The 17,816-nt window shown below is 43.9% G+C and overlaps 1 protein-coding gene across 1 annotated transcript in view; it reads left to right on the forward strand.

Moving 5' to 3' along the window:
* The window catches only part of agbl4 (AGBL carboxypeptidase 4), a gene marked incomplete at both ends in the record, with an annotated part of 348,196 nt that overhangs the window by 252,938 nt on the left and 77,442 nt on the right, over positions 1-17,816 (forward strand). The window contains one exon of the mRNA XM_079996677.1: positions 5,599-5,638. Within this exon, the coding sequence (XP_079852803.1) occupies positions 5,599-5,638 (40 nt within the window). The remainder of the gene's footprint in view (positions 1-5,598; positions 5,639-17,816) is intronic.

Here is a 17,816-nt window from a genome sequence, read left to right on the forward strand (position 1 = left end):
CTTATAAAGAAACTGAACAATTTATCTTCTGGTCACAATATTTATTTAACATTAACTCCAGATCCTTACAAAATTGCGGTCTGGTGCTCACAGAAGTGAACTGCTGCAATCCTGCAAACTTGTTTTCAAGACTTGAAACCTTAGTTATAGTTTGCTTAGAGTGTAAAGTTCATTTAGAAGTACTTTGTCACTCATCAGGATATGTTATAACCTCCTTGTGAATTTTCTATTGTTGTGTGTTTTTCAGGTTACCTCAGGGTTCCAAGTTCTCCATTTCACCCAGTGTAGCTTACTGGGCTGCTACCTGGAGCTCCAGGGGCTAAACTGGTTTGCCAGACTGTGACAGCTGCCATGCCAGTCACCATTGGACCCAAATGCCTCCTAGAGTCCTGGCCTAATAACCCTTTGACCTGCCAGGGCCGGTTTAGGCTAATTAGTGGGCCAATTTAGCCCTGAGCCAAAAAGCATTTGCAAATAACGATGAGCATTTATTCGAATGACCCCGATGTACTGGATTAGTGGTGTTTACCTTACACAGCATCAGATAACCTTTCAATTGTTTGAATCAAAAATGTTCTTTCATGGGGTAGCGCTAAAGTCCTTGACGCAGCGGCCCGGGTTCGATTCTGGCACAAGGCCATTTGCTGCATGTCATCCCCTCTCACTCTCCCTGCCTGTCCAGTCTCTCTGCACTGTCACTGTCCAATAAAGCATGAAAATGGTAAAAAGAAATCGTAAAAAAAAAAAAAATTATTTCAATCGACCTTTACACTATCCTGGCTGGACCATCATCCCTAGCCCACCGTCATGTAGCACATAACCTGCTGTTCTTTCTTTAAAGGCTTGGTCCTCAACTTCGGGTCCCTGGAACCGATGTTGTTACTATGTAACAACATAGTTACTCTAACTATAGTATAGACAGGTATGGAGATTTGGAATAAATCATATCTAACATTAAAGATTTTCTCAGGTTGGGGTCCCAGAGACAAAATTTTATCAAATGGGTTATGTGACAAATTGAGGGTCCTTGATATGAACAAGGTTGAGAATCACTGCTTTAAAGGCTACATTTTTGAGCATCACAAGAGGGCACAGAGAGGGAGCCATCAGGGTGCAATTTGTGCACCTGTCTCCCTCTCCGACAGTGCTGACGATGACTGCGCCTGCGATGGGGTGCCAGCGATCGGCGCGCCAAAACAGTGTTTTTATTTTTAGATGTAGGTTATTTTATTCCAGCCCGGTTAGCGGTGCATTTCACTGTTTGTGGGTGCTTTGTGAATTAGACGCATTTGCGTTCGGATAGTTCGGATAGTGTGCCGCAGCCTACAATCTATCTACCACTTACTTTTAATTTCACAGTTTGTGTGTTAGTAGATCCATCAGAGACCCAAATGTATGTACACAAACCATGAAAAAGTCAGTTTTTCCTAATAGCTCCCTGTAAAGTGAATTTAGTGATTTGTTTCTAAACACATTATACATGTTACTTTTACATGTATACATGTAAAAGTAATTGCTGAAAACATTTTTGTGGTCCAGTTGTTTTTGGCGGGGCTAAATCATGACTCAATGACATGGAGCGGTCATACTTGGCGTGGCCCCTCCACATAACACTATATAAACACCAGGTTGGAATCAGAGCATCAGTGGTGAAATAAACTAAGCTAACAGCCTGGAGTTTGGGATAAAACGCTGTTTTTGAATAAACACCTGGAGTAAAATGCGTCTTCAGGAGACCGAGAACTCATGCCACGGACACCTGGGAAAAAAAGAACCGTCCCGTCAGTTTGACCGCGCAGGGCTTGGTTACGTTAGCATTAGCTGCATGCTAGCAGGCCGTGGAGCCCTGACCTCACATGCGGAGGAGCCAGCAGGGGGCCCTGGAGAGTGGGGAGTCCTGCAGCCGGTCAGCAAGTCGACACAGGACTGGGTTCAGCATGACATTTAAACATGGAAATTACTCAGATTAAAATGTTTATATGTTGTTACACGTCTAACACAATTAATGTGACTTCAGTGGACCCCAGCATTGAAACCTAATTTTATATACTTTTTAATCATTCAAATTTGGCTGTGTGGTTAATAACACAATTTTCTGTGGTGTGACCAACTCAGAACACATGTTTATTTTGCTTTACAGGGACTTTAATATACTAAGTTGATGTAACACGTCACTACATGTTGTTGACCTCCCTCTGGGAAATGTTAATTATATTCATTATAAGGACTCCTTTCCTCCTCACGGTTGATTGGTCCGTCAGACAGAGACTGGCGTTCATATGCGACACAAAAGTACAAATGGAACAGCGTGAAATTATACATTGTGGAGAAAGGTGCATGTGTGTCCTGTGCTTAGTTTTAGTTTAGTTTTCAGTTTAGTTTATTTATTGTCATTCAAACATGTTAAAACCATGACAGAACTAAATTTGTTACCCAGGTACAGCAGCGTTCAGTGTGTTTGTGTGTGACAACGGCCTTATGATTCCATCCACAGTGGCGCTGTTATGGCACAAATGCTTATCAACAGACACATGGTGGTGCAATAAAATAATGTTATCTGATAGTTAAAAGAGACCCCCCCTGCCCTCTGACAGTATTATGAGATTTGATTCAACAAGTACAGACACAGGTCAACACATTTTCCCTTGAACAAGCACATAGTAATTTGTCCAGTCCATCCCAGTGTACGTGTGCATTGTGTGAGTGAGTGAGCAGCAGCCAACTCCTCCCAGCGTGGGAGCAGAGGCCAGTCTCTACCAGGGTGTGATCCCTTAGCTCTTGGCTGCATTTGATAAAGATTAATACAATCCCATTTTCTGCACCGGATTGCTTTTGCTAATGTGATTCTTTCTCTGCCGGGCCCCTCTTTCCCCTCTTTCCATCTCTCTCGCTCTCATTCTCTCTCTCTCTCTCTCTCTCTCTCTCTCTCTCTCTCTCTCTCTCTCTCTCCTTTTCTCTCTCACTCTCTCCCTCTCTCTTGAGAAGCTCTAAGCACCTTATCCATGTAGAGGAGTAACAAAGGCAGGGAGAGTAGAGAGCAGTGGTAGTGTGTTGTAATTCTCTAATTCAGCCCCGATTCATTATCTCTGGATAAGTAGTGGCAGGCTACACTGCTCACACTTCTCATCTTCTGGTTACTTGTTTGAGTGTGTGAGTGTGTGTGTGTGTGTGTGTGTGTGTGTGTGTGTGTGTGTGTGTGTGTGTGTGTGTGTGTGTGTGTGTGTGTGTAAAACAACCTCAGAGGGTATTTTGTTGGATTCACAAGGAAATTGTCTATTGAGTGTGTGTGCGTGCATGCGTGTGTGTGGGTAAGAAGGTTGAACAGAGAGAACATGTGTACTGCCATTGCTGTCATCATTCCCGAAACAAACATGAGAGATCTAAATTAAACAAGGAGGCACCTTTTCCCTTGCACTGGCCATACCTGTACACTCAAATGTTTGATGTACTTGCAGAAAGCCTGAGAGCCAGTAGAGGGTGCTAGCATATGAAACAGTAGATATTTAAATCAGACTAGATGCTAATGACATCCAACGTTAAAAACTTTAAAAAGCATAGATCCACATTTCCTTATGACACAGCCATCCATTGCAATATAGGCTGAGAAAAATGTGCTAAATGGCTTCATGAGATTCATCCGCGAGGCATAGAATTTTGCATAAATCTTCATCTGCCATGATTTACAGTGTCACTGAGGTCTCTGCTGTTGCGGGCTATGAGTAAACCCCGTCCACTGTACAGCAGCAGTAAGACGCTCCGGAGTTGTAAATGTTTCACTGTTGTTATTGATTCCTGCTGGGGCTCCGTATCTGATGAACTATAGAGAGTCAGCAGAAGTCTCCACAGGTGGGAGGGACAACAGTGTGTGTGTGTGTGTGTGTGTGTGTGTGCGTGTGTGTGTGTGTGTGTGTGTGTGTGTGTGTGTGTGTGTGTGTGTGTGTGTGTGTGTGTGTGTGTGCGTGCCCGTGTGTGTCCATGCATGGGTGCAGTCTCGCTGGCCTATGTGTAAACGTGTTTGCAGACCAATGGAGTGCACGCTCTCAGCTTACTCCCCTGTTGTCCTGTCTCGTGTTGTCACAGTGACCTCTACTGCTTAAACCTCCGCTGCTTCCTGCCTCGTAACCCTGATCCGCCACAGACCGTGTGCCAAACCGCTACCTGGCGGTCTCCCACCACAGTGCTGCATCTTGGGAAATCTTTAAATTCATTCATCTGAATTTTCTGTTATCTTAAAGGAACCATACCAGTGTCCAGGTTGAAAATGTCCAGCATGACCCTTTATGCAACATCCAAAGCATGTCCATCAAACTCCATGGGCCCAAAGTGCTGATTAATACAACACAACCCTGTAACAACCCAATCCTCATGTGTCGTTTTTTTTCACGAGAAGGAGGAATCTGCTAAATGTTTGGAACCTGAAGTGTACATGCAGAGGTATTTTAATGCAGCCACACGCCCCAGAGCTAGAGGACTCCCAGTGTCCTGAGAGCCTCCTCCACCCTGACCACTTTGCCGGAACAGGGTTTTATGATTTTATGCTTTTGAATATTAATGAACTCATCTGCTAAAATCTTATGTGGACTGTGACCTAGCCATACTGAGTAACACACACACACACACACACACACACACACACACACACACACACACACACACACACACACACACACACACACACACACACACACACACACATTCAGTACACATATGCACTTACTGATGCAATCCTTATCCCTCCCTGGTACATGGCACATGCACTACCAGAGAGCATGAGCATCATAGTTGCACGTTTTTGTGTAGATGCCATGGCGATGCCGTTGTTCTCCTGAAATACAGGGGGCACTGTGCACAAGCCACCCGGGGAAACGGAAAGAAGTGCTGTAAACATTACAAAGAAGTTTTGAGGGAAGGATCTCAATAACTACAGAAGAGCAGTACAATTAAAATGGAAAGTGTAAACATCGTCAAGTCCCGAAGGATTGAAATAGTCCAAATCTTTGGACAGAGACAGTGCTATCTCCTTCCACAAATTCAACGCCATCTGGTTATTTTTGTGGTCAGGCATGGATGGATCGCACAGATTGTACCCGCGGACCTCTTCGCACAACCTTCCTTCGGAACGCGTCCATCTTGTATTACCTTAATGTGATATATATGTGCGTATTTGTGTGTGTGGGTGTGTAGTCAGCGGGTTAAAGAGAGGGGTTAGTCAGCGAGCAGCTCCTCAGACTCCATCTCAGCTGCTCGAGACATCAAGTGTAAAATTGGGCACCCTTTCAAACACACTTCATCAAAGGAGTGTATGCAGTTACACATACATCCAAGTGCACACTGACACGCACACACACACACACACACACACACACACACACTCACACACATTAACTGAGGCGTGACACTGAGCAGGACAAGGTTTCATAATGCTAAAAGGTCTTTGGAAAATAAATCACCAACTGCAGAGGAGTAACGGAGAAGGATCATGTGCAGAGCTCTGTTCAAGAAGGCATGAGGGAATGTGATTTGCAAAGTAGTTCAGTACATCACCTGGTTTATGATTACTGTCTGATTTCTCTTTTTTTTTATCTCTTTTATTCCCAGCAACAACGGCGTCTAGACCTGTTGACCATCACCAACCCTGGTAAGTCCCTCCAAGACCACAACACGACCCCCCCCCCCCCCCCAACTGAAGCACCACTCCACCACTACAGCACCTACAGGATGTGCTTTCACAATGCTACAGCTAAGCTATTTTTTCTTCCCAAAAATGATAACCACCAGATGAACATCTACTAGTCATTGTTTTGCCACACAACCAGCACTGGTGAAATAATTGGGAAACAATGGGGAACTGATAAGAGAAAAAGAAAGGGCCTTTGTTGCTGGGGTATTGTGAAATGAAACCATTTAATATCCCAAAGTCATACAAGCAGGACTTTGTGTACTTGTGTACTGTATATTAATGCGTGGGAGTAGAGGTCACATCTGTATAATGTGCGTTCCTGTGTGGCTTAAGGACCAGGTCAATGATTCAGTGCTGTTAGACCACTTACTACCACTTATCCGGCTCACATCTGTGCTTTGATAATACGGCTTAAAATCAACTGCCACACTCAAAGGTACAACCACAACACTGTTCCTGGACTTTGGGCATAATATGCTCCACATGCCTATGTGAGAAACGGATCTTGAGGATCTCCACCATATTTTTTGAGGTTGAGGTTCGACCCATCCAGCTGAAACCTTGTGTTGTTTGGCTCATTGTCACATTCAGACTTTTTCATTCATAACTTTGCTACATGAGCATCAAGCCACATTGATGGAAAAAAAAAAGCAATGAAAAGCAGCAAATGTGTTTGTTTGATCTGATTGAGTTTCATTAAATGCAACGTCTGTCTCCTAACTTTCATAACTTTCATATTAACTTTGAAATTACACCCTTATTACAAGCCAGCTTGTGTGCCACACTGTTTGGCATTGTCGACGTGTGCGCGCGTGTGTGTGTGTGTGTGTGTGTGTGTGTGTGTGTGTGTGTGTGTGTGTGTGTGTGTGTGTGTGTGTGTGTGTGTGTGTGTGCGCGCACGTGCGCGCTCGTGTGTGTGTGTGTGTGTGTGTGTGTGTGTGTGTGTGTGTGTGTGTATGCATATGGCCCTCGATCCAGAAAGCGTGGTACCGTCCTCTCGCTGTGAGCTTCTCAGCCAGCATCTCAGGGAGGCAGCTGGGCAGTTGTGACGGAGCGGGGAGATGGCGAAGCAGAGAAGAGACAGATGGGGACGGCAGGGAGGATGCAGATCCCCAGATGTCTAAAGTATCTGGATGCCCTAATATGCTTTGATTAGAATAATGTTTATGTGGGACACGTGGAGACCGGGCTAATTTAGCAGGTTTGCATGGCATCTGTTCCCGTCCCGACCCCGAGCACTGGAGCGGGCGAGACTGGCCCCGACCTTCACGATTTGACAGAGGGCGATCAGAGAGGAACGAGCAAGGTGGGAGGGCGGGAGAGCAAGAGAGAGAGAGAGAGAGAGAGAGAGAGAGAGAGAGAGAGAGAGAGAGAGAGGGGAGGAAAATGAAACAGAAAAGAAAAAGTATTTAGGCGACATACCTGTATATGTCTTCCATACCAGTGAGAGTCTGACTGGGAGAACATGTCGCTGTGTGTGCGTTGAACAGCTGTATCGCCTGACCCCAGAGCAGCACCTTTGCTCCCAGGCTCCGTCGTACAATCTGTGGGCCTAGAACCGGCCAAATACAGGCTGTTTATCCACTACTGTAAAGAAAACACACTCCTTGATGACGATAAATCTATGCAAATCCATGCCATCTCGGTCCAACCAAAACACTTGGAAAATTGAACCTAGAACTGAGTGATAATTCAATATGACCACTTATCACCTTAAGCCATTGTGATGTTATTCACATAGTCTGATCAGGTTTTATCAAACTTTGATATTACATATTTATATTTATCTTGATATGAAATATAAATAATATTTATATATAACATCAAGATAAATCTAAATATGTAATAAGTGATTGTATATTATACAGTATATAGTATTTATAGTAACTCAAGGTGGTTTACATAGAAGGTAATAAAATAGTTACAATGCATTGCAATGTAATGCATTCAATGAAAATGAAGGAGTATTATAAAGTAGTATTATAAAATAAAATGAATATTATAGTATTGTGCTAAATATTATTTCGGTTTTGCGTCATCAATTTAGAACTTGAAGGAACGGTGTCATTCCTCATCTTATGATTATCAGTCATTATTTCTCTCATATTATTGGTCTGAAATTAAAAGTCTTGTACAGCCAGCAATTCATAATTTATATGAGTGTGATAATAAAGTATTCTATAACCCCAGCCTTAACTTAAGCACCAATATTCAGACAGTGATTACGTGCAGTAAACCAGTACCCCATGGTGTTACGAGGTTGTAAACACATCGGGGAACATGAAATGACTTCACCTCTCGTCAGTTCAAGACAAGGGTGTCTTCCCGTGGACACAATGGAGATGCCGTCTTCAGAGTTCTTACGCAGTCCACACACACACACACACACACACACACACACACACACACACACACACATCGTGGTCGTACCTGGGTTCCATTATTTCTCCCTGAAAGGTATTTTGACCGGCACCAGGTTCGGAGCTTCGTGTAAATGATTGCAGGTCATTATTCAGCCTGTTGTTACGTGCGGCCTTGAAGGCAGCTCTATTATATTCTTAACTTGGTGGACATATTTTACCCTGCCCCGCTGCTTATTACTATTCACAGTGGGTGAGCGCACGCCAGCAGATACGCAGAGCTTCTCCTTCTGTCTAACACACACACACACACACACACACACACACACACACACACACACACACACACACACACACACACACACACATTCACACACACACACACACACACACACACACACACACACACACACACACACACACACACACACACACACACACAGTGAAGGTTATTATGACGGCTGTAAGGAGAGCAGATGAGGCTCTCAGATGAATGAGGCCGATAGGGAGACACACACACACACCCACACACACACACACACACACACACACACACACACACACACACACACACATACACACACACACGCACAGGACACTCTCTCCTTCCGCCTTCCTGCAGATTAAAGGAGTTTCCACACATTCTGCTCTCTCTCTCTCTCTCTCTCTCTCTCTCTGCTCCTTCTTCCCTCCTCCCTAATCCCACAGTTTTGTTCTCTCTACTACTGTCCACATTCTCCTCTCTTCTTTCCAATACATTTTTTCAGGACTATTTAGCAATGCTTATTCACTGTTATTTATTGTTTTCTATGTTCCATCCGTTCCTCTTCTCTTTCCGGTGTCCTCCCACAGTTTTGTTCTCTCTACTACTGTCTTTTCATCCTTCATCCAAATATTTTGTGTGTGTGTCTGTGTGTGTGTGTGTGTGTGTGTGTGTTTGTTTCTGTAAAGATTCAGTAGGATTTCACACACACACACATACACACACCGGCCCTCTTTAATTGGACACTTGAGCGGCGCGCAGCTGAATCTGGCTTCTGTTGAACACTGCCTGACATTTCAGACTGCTGACCTTTCCAGGCCTGCCACAACTAAATAATGATTAGTCCTGGCAACTGTTCCACCACAATAGCAGCCAGGTACACAAACGTACATGCGCGCGCGTGTGCATTCGTTGTAACACGCACGTGCACGCACACAGACACGTGTTGACGGATGGAGCAAAACAGGGCCCCGCTAAAAAAACACCTGCGTTTGAAAGGTTTGTCTTTTCACAGTGAGAAAATGGGGTGGAGACATTGATTTGAGAGGCCATTGTCATCGTATTGGCTTATCGATTGTTCCTTTCCATATCTGCAGACAGCAGCCAGTAATGTGTTGTTCTAAATTAACTCTGGCTGCCTCACTTTGGTTTCCATTTCCCCCCCCTCTTGTGCTCTCAGCATTACAGTGGAAAAAAGGTCAATTATATTCATGAGATCGGGGCAGATTTGAGAGGACATGCAAGCCTCTGTGTGTGTGTGTGCGTGCGTGTGTGTGTGTGTGTGTGTTTGCTTGTATGTAAATGTACACACACATTTTAGGGAGCACTCTTTCCCGTGTGTGAGCGTCTAAAGCAATGAAGCAGCAAGGAGATAATAGGCAAACCTCAGATCTCTCGCTGTCTCTTCTCTTCTCTCTCTGTTCTCTCTCTCTCTCCTTCTCTCTACCCCCCCTCCCTTCGTCTCCATCACCCTGCTGTTTCTGTCAGAACAGAATGGAAATGTTCTTCATTAGAACATTTCTATTTCTACATGAAATACTAATACTGGCTGTGTTTGTGATCTGCTCTTGTTCCCATGCACTCAACCCCAGTGTACATGAAATGTGGGAATTTGAAGCTTCTTTTTCCAGTCAGGATGAAACTGAATCACCTCCGCTTCCTCTCAGCAGCTCAGTCGCTCTCTGTTAGTCCTCATTACTTCTCCTGTTCAATACCCGCACATCTGTGAGCAAATAAAACAGTCCTGGCCACATAACATACAGTAGTAGACATTCACACATACATTCAGAGTGAACCTTAGTCTCTGTGTGATGACTCCTCACTCAACACAGCATTTCATATTTCAATTTTCTTTTTGTTTTCAGAAAAATACACATAAAACATCCAATTAGTTTCGCTTACACAGCTCTTCTGTTACACACATACCCATTTTTTACATTCTGTACATTACTTGGATTAATCTCTGCGGCATCCTGTAACATGTTTCCTAAATCAGATAAAGCTATTTTCACATTTCCACAAAAGACTGCTGACAAATTTGACTTTGTCATTGTACCATGTAATTACAGCAAACACTTACCCAGTTAAAAAGGATTTATCTAAGAGTTTGTAACAAGTCCTTTTCATAGAACATTTAATACAAATAGAATAGAATGGAATGGTTTATTTCTACAAATCAATATAGTGTTTAATTCTGCTGAGATAAGATGTTTATGCTCGTCTTGCACTTCCAAACAAGATCCAAACTTGGCTACAGTGAAAATCACAGTTCTTTATTCATTTCATTCCACCTGCCTGCTCATTTCTAAGGGCCAAGTGTGAAAGATTCTGGCCTTGTTCGATACCTGGTGCTGGCCCCTATAGAACTGGACCACGGGGGTGGAGCCTAAATATGATCTCATTCATGACTCGTCTCTCAGGTGGATGGGAACACAATGAAAAACATTTTGCCAGAAGATGTGCAGAACAGAAGGTATTGGAGGCAGATGATCCGTTGTGGCGACCCCTAACGGGAGCAGCCGAGAGAAGTAGAAGAAGAATGAATGACTTTTGCTTGTTGGATAAGTTGTGGACACATGTTAACTAAGAAAAAGAATAATCTTTCTTCATCACACAGCCCACACAACACATGCACCCAAGCGGTGACAGCGTCCAACACACACACACGCTACCAATAGTGGCCGGTGCAACTTGTTCTCTGCATTTAACCCATCATGGCTTGTCCTAACTCCAGGGGGCAGCCAGAAGCAGTGAGCAGTGTACAGCGACATGCCCGGGAACCAATTCCAAACGTCCAATATTGGTCAGACGATGATCTTTTTGCATGTTTTTGGTGGGGGTCCTTACAATGTTATAAGGAGGAAACTCCAGGTGAGCACGAGGAGAACATGTAAACTGCATACAGAAAGACCCCTAATCAGGAGAATATTCACCTGAGCATGGTGCCAACAGCATCCCAGGCAGGAATCGGACCCAGGACCTACTTGCTGTGAGGCATCACTGCAATGCACTGTGGCACCGTGCAAGAAAATAATCCAACCCAGCCGACAAGAATAACAAGATACGGGTTCTGCTGGTAGTGCCGGCAGATGAGGTGATTCAAAAACAGTGATTCATTCAAAACAAATGCAAATCCTCCATGTTGACATTTCTGACAAATTAGTGATTACCATAAGCTAGCTAGTATAATAGACGAGCAGCTGATAGTAGCGGCTTGTTACTATAGCGACGCCATAGTAACAAACCCAGCCCTGTCAGCCCCATATAATACGAAAACACATCAGAAACCAGCAGGGCTTTTTTGGACTCTGGTTCTGGGCAGTGGAGATGAGGTTTAAGGTGTTAAGTCTAATCCAGAACAACAGGACACGGTATGGGGACAGCAACATAGTACACAGCATAGACACAACAGAGACAACAGATAATGTGAGGACATAGTGCACCGCTCAGGAGACTCAATAGAATTAATAGAATACAAAATGTGATCACAGTAACTATAATACATAAAACAAATAGAGTAGTTTGTTGTTTTGAGTTTGAGTTTGAGTTTTTATATATATATATATATATATATATATATATATATATATATATATAAAGTTGCATAAAAACAACAAAAACAAGAATCCCCCGTAGCATTCATTGGCCTACAGCATGGCTAGATCTGTAGGCCATGAAAATTTGTGCTAATTGAAATGTGCATTTAACAGACAGCTGAGGAATGGATGCGTACTCGGTTTGTATCTAATATTGGACCATTGGGACATTATCATCAAACATTAATCAACAAAGTCAGGACTTTGTGTAAGACGGAGGAAACAAGACAGGAGGGAGCAGGATTTATGAAATCCGACCACACCATTGTGAAAACAAGCAGCTGTGGAAAAAATAGGCAACACTTCCTAGTATCATGCTAATTATACCCTTTATCTTTCATAATGACCATATTTTATCTCCGTCCACATCATTTTGAAGTGCTCTGACTCTCATCGTAATGTTTTGCAAAAAAACAAAGCAGATGAAGAGAGGGATGAAGCACAGAGGGGAGGAAGGGAGAGGGGGAGAGTGGCAGCGCTGGGCCGGCCGCCTGGTATTGACTATTTTCCAGTTGATTTTGTTGAAAGCTCTTCGGCAGCGTGGCTAAATAAGCAGTAGCATACTAATGAATGGAGAATGAGTGCGATAATTCACCAGACACAGAACAGACGACCGTCGGAGAACGAAGGAGGGATGGAGGGATGGCGGAGGATGGGGGAGCCAAGGGCAGTACAATCAGGAAAGATATTTAGAAAACATTTCCAATCAATACATTATTAAAGATCAGGTTTCTCTTGAGGGTTTCTTTTCCCCCCTCCCATCAGGCCCACATCACCGACGCTTGGGGGGTAATCTCTCTGCTCCACTTTCATGTTTTTTTTTTCCTCCATGGGAAAAGAATGAAATAAATACATAGAGTTTAACTCAAAGGGGGAGAAAGCCGTGACTGGGATCTCTGTCTGTTTTTCTTTTATTTAAGGAAGGGAGATGCATCGGAGGCGGTAAACAGGCGGTGAACTGGCTGTGGGCCCTGCGATTATTTCTTTGTCACCGGCGGAGCCAGCAGTGTTGCTGAGCACCGCGCTGGAGCAAATCCTCCCAGAGACGACTGATTGGATTTTTGTTCCACGGAGCCTTTTGTGTCGGCAGCATAGGCACTGGATAATAGAGGTTGATGCCACTCTGTCTCTGTGTTGTGGCTGCTGGATTGAGTTTTTCAAGTGTGTGTGTGTGTGTGTGTGTGTGTGTGTGTGTGTGTGTGTGTGTGTGTGTGTGTGTGTGTGTGTGTGTGTGTGTGTGTGTGTGTGTGTGTGTGTGTGTGTGTGTGTGTGAGAGACAGAGAGAGGGAAGGGAGGGCAAGTGAGAGTGGGTGAAGGAGAAAGTGAGACAAGGGAAAAGGAGCAAGGAGCAAACAAAGAGTGTGTGTCTGTGTGTGTGTGTGTGTGTGTGTGTGTGTGTGTGTGTGTGTGTGTGTGTGTGTGTGTGTGTTTGTGTGCGTGTCCAGGTTTTCTTTTTATTTTAGAGCCTCCCTGCCCTGGACAAATTACTTGAATTCAGTTTGTGTTCCAGGCCAGAGGATGGAAATGTAAGGAATCTCTGAAATGCTTAAATGTGGCTGTTTGGTGTTTAGAGCCTGTGGATAGTCATTTGGTAAGGTGACATAGCAACCCGTCAACGGGGCATATCGGTGATAAAAGGAGTGCACAAAAGTGCAAACTGTGTTGTGTCAATCCGTCCGTCTGTGGATGTGTGTTTTCCCATGAGTTGCAGTGATCTATTTCTCAGTAAAATTTACTTATCTATACTTACACTTATACTTTATAGTCATACTTATCTGACTGGTATCTTTCTGTGTGGAGTTTGCACATTATCACCATGTTCCAGTTTTCTCCCACCCAAAAATTGTATTTATACACTTATTTTATATATATATTATAGTATATATATTATATACTATTATGACTGAAGTAGAAATGTCAATGTGGTACTTCTACTTTTACTATATAATTTTTGTCTCTGATGTGTACTTTTTTCTCTTTTTCACTCTGTTTTGGTAGAAAAGGACATTTCAGTATGTCTTCTTGCACCACTAAAGTGATTCTTCTGCTCATACATATCCCTGTGGTTCAGTAGTGATTAACTACTTTGGTCACATTATGTTGAGACTTCTCCATCCACCATGGAAGCTAAATGTTGTAGCAGTGAGGTTAGCCTTCCCTCTGTCTCCTCTTCCAGCTTGATAACATGTCCTATACCTGAAAACACGTAGTCCTATACCTGGGACCCAGGTATAGGTCAACGGTCCGGAGAGAAAGAATGGCCCCTCCCCCGAGCTGTCGAGCCAGTAGGCAGGGATGGCCCTTGCACTGTGCTGGAACAGCTGTCGGATGTGGTGTACAGGGTGGGGCTGGTCAAGCGGAACCGCGCGATGACCCTCCCTACCGGCCCCTGCCTCCAACCAAGGAGGTATCGGGAGCTGAGGACCTGCGCCGAGCCACCACTCCTACCACTGTTGTATAGGAGAGCCCACCCTCCCTCTCCCCCTCTCTCTGCCAGCTCTGAATCTGTGCGATATCCACGCCCCAATCATTTTGCATATAACAGATGGAAATGTGGAATTATGAAATAAAAGTTCCCTGAATTTAATAAATGTGGAATTAGGAAATAAGTCCCATGAAATTAATAGTCTTTAGTCCTTTATAAAATAAAACAATTATTTATTTATTTATTTGTTTAACTATATCTTCTCATTTATATATTTATATTTGCATGTATTTATACATTTCAGGATTTATTTCATAGACTTATTTATTTATTTCATAGATGCCTTTTGACATGTTGGATCTCTACACCTTCTTTGTTGCTGTTGCTGAGTGAAGATATGCGTAGAAGGTTGAAGGATGACACGAAACTAAAACATTTTACCATGAATTCAAAGAGCTCTCCGTCAGCAGTATTTTAGTTGAACGGGCCAAAAAAAAGGGAGGTGTTTGCATTCTGGGCACTACTTATGGGCTTTCACTTTAGATTTGCTCACTAAGATGAAAAGCAGATTATGATATGAATAAAAACATGAAATTGAATCAGGATGGACGGTAATTATTTTTTATTGCACTTTAGATATCCCGTGCTCTCTCAAATGAGAACAATAACAAAGCAGTGAGCAATAGTAAACAAAAAGAAAAATGAATAACAATACATTCATTAAATACTGTAAAGCAATATGAGTTTCGGGTTTTGATGCGTTTCCTCAGACGCTGGAGCAGCCACACACACACACACATACACACACACACACACACACACACACACACACACACACACACACACACACACATACACTCTCGACATTAAGCTCCACATCAATCTCAACCTTCCCCAAGTATACAGTAAGCTGCAGTCTGGTTCTGTGGAGGGATTTGGGTCTCGCAACCTTGTCTGTCCTTGACTAGTCTGTGTGTGTGTGTGTGTGTGTGTGTGTGTGTGTGTGTGTGTGTGTGTGTGTGTGTGTGTGTGTGTGTGTGTGTGTGTGTGTGTGTGTGTGTGTGTGTGTGTGTGTGCGGGTGTGTGTGTCTGTGTGTGTGTGTGTGTGTGGTGTGTTTCCTGCTGGTAGGATGGGTAAAGCGGAGGCTGCTTGTTCTCAAAGCCCCTTTGCTTCTGGACACTTCTCGCCGCCACGCCCCCGGTCCCCTGCTCGCCGGCCGGGCAAAGGGCCTGTTTTGGCAGCTATTATCTGTCAGACGGTGTACACCTGTGTGCAGGGCCGCTCCCCGCATGCCGCGAAGCCTCGTCCCCGCTCCAATCCCAGAGGCTCCCTGCTGTCACACCACAACCACCACGGGGAGAAGACACTCTCTGGCTACCGCTGTCTCTTTTTGACAGCAGCCCTGGAGGGGAGGGGAGGGAAGGAAAATACCATTAAGATGAGCTCTATTCCCACAGACTAAAGCCTGCCCACCAGCCATGTGTCGGTGGCTCACCTGGTTCCCAGATAAGTGGAGATTAGAGGCAAGGAGACGGAGGGAAACGGTATTAGAGGTATGAGAAGACTTCTCTGTGAGACCCTGGGATGGCCTTGATACTTTTTGGGATCCTGTGTCTTGTCTAACCTTTGATGCCTGGGTAGAAAGAGCAGCGGTTGTGCATCGATGGACAGACGGGCAGTTAGGGAGACGGATACACAGACAGGAGCTAGCAAATCTCACACGGATGCTCTGGAAAGCCAGTCGTACGAAACAAGTCTCTTTCTTTTCCCTCTTTGATGTATTTGTGCTTATTTGTTCCCTGTAGTCTGCTCTTCGATTTGCACTGTATTACAGTTTCATGACTTTCATGACTCTGTGTCTGTCTAGTTAGCAGGGGATAACAGTCCTGTGACACTTGCCTGATCAATACCGGTTCCACGGCAGGAGGTAGAACGGCTCTAATGAACTGAATTGACCAGGGCTGAAATATGATCAGTATCGTTGTGGCGGCCACTATGTTTCCTTAGAATAAGATCAATGTCTCCTGGGCAGGTCATTAGGAATACACTGCATGATGGCATCGCCAGCAATGGCACCGGTCTAAATAGTTAATGAAGGATTTACTCACAATAAAGTTTGCCTCAGTGTGCTGCTCTTTGTCTGATACCATCCATTTTTCTTTCTCTCTCTCCCTCTCTCTCTCTCTCAAGTTCAAAGGTCTGTCCTCAGGCTAAGCAGCAGTATTAGTAATTGATGTGCTTGTATCAGACTCTGCTGTTCATTTCATGGACTATCACTTTTTAAATTGGCCACTGCCTTCTTCACAGTTGATTAGTAATTCATGAGGAGCTAATTAAGAGGCAAAATAAGCAAAATTCCAGTGAGAAGCAGCCAATGAAAATAACCAAATGGTATTACTTCCAACTGTAAACAGTCATTATTGATCGTAGCTGGGCAAGCTGCTTCAAAAACAAAAAAGATTTGAGATTCCCTAACCTCCCCATCTTGGACGCAGACATCCGTTGATTCATTTGCTCAGATGCTTCTAGTATCATTCGAGAAAGTTGCCTTCATGATTCCTCTCTCCCTACCGTCCGTTAAAATTCTGGCAGAGTTTGACTTTAGCTGGGTCTGTCATCTTTATGCCATCGCTCTGGTTGGCATCGACTCCTGCCAACCATCGTCACACACACACCTGTGCCGGTGTCTGTCCATTCGGCAGACTGGCACAGGTGCTACCTTTTGATTGGCTGTCTGTGTACACTGATGTTAATGCTACCCGCCATAACACTAAGTACCACAGACACTTTTACACCCCGTTGCTACCTCGCACTCTACCACACACATAACTACTCATTTCATTCAATCTGTCCATCCATCCATCTGTTGTTGGACTTCACGTTGGTGGACTTATTTTCCCAGGTTTGCGCTCGTGGTTGCAGCCTCAGCGGTGTGATGATGATGTGTGTCCCCACAGTCTAATTCCATCATCAACATCATTACTGCTATTATCCTGTGTCTCCCTCTAATGTGGGCTAATGGATGACCAATAAAGATAGATGAGCCTGGCAGCGTGCAGCTAATAGGCAGGACATGATGTCTGGCTTCTGTCCTGACTCAAGTCTACACCCCACCAACTGCTACAGTAGATGAGACCTAGCTTCAAATGGCACCGTTTACTCAGCGTCTCTCACAGGGTTGAGCGGTCAGCGCTGCTGGATCATTTAATTTATCAAGCCACTGTTTTAGGGACCTCTAAGTGATACCAGGTATTTGTAAGAAGTCTCACTTTGAGAACATAATGACTGTTATTATTGATGATGATGATTATTGTTATTATTATAAGGTATAACACATAATAATATTAATAATTAATCAATAACTAATAACTGTTGAGCATGCATGCGTAAGTGCATTGGTTCTTAATACGGTTTGATAATGAATCACCATCAGAAACAGAATTTCTTGATGCATTTAGTGCATTGGCATTTCTCTGAGACAGAAATAGAAAC

This window comes from Zeus faber (assembly GCF_960531495.2).
Source record: "Zeus faber genome assembly, chromosome: 1".
Taxonomy (NCBI): domain Eukaryota; kingdom Metazoa; phylum Chordata; class Actinopteri; order Zeiformes; family Zeidae; genus Zeus; species Zeus faber.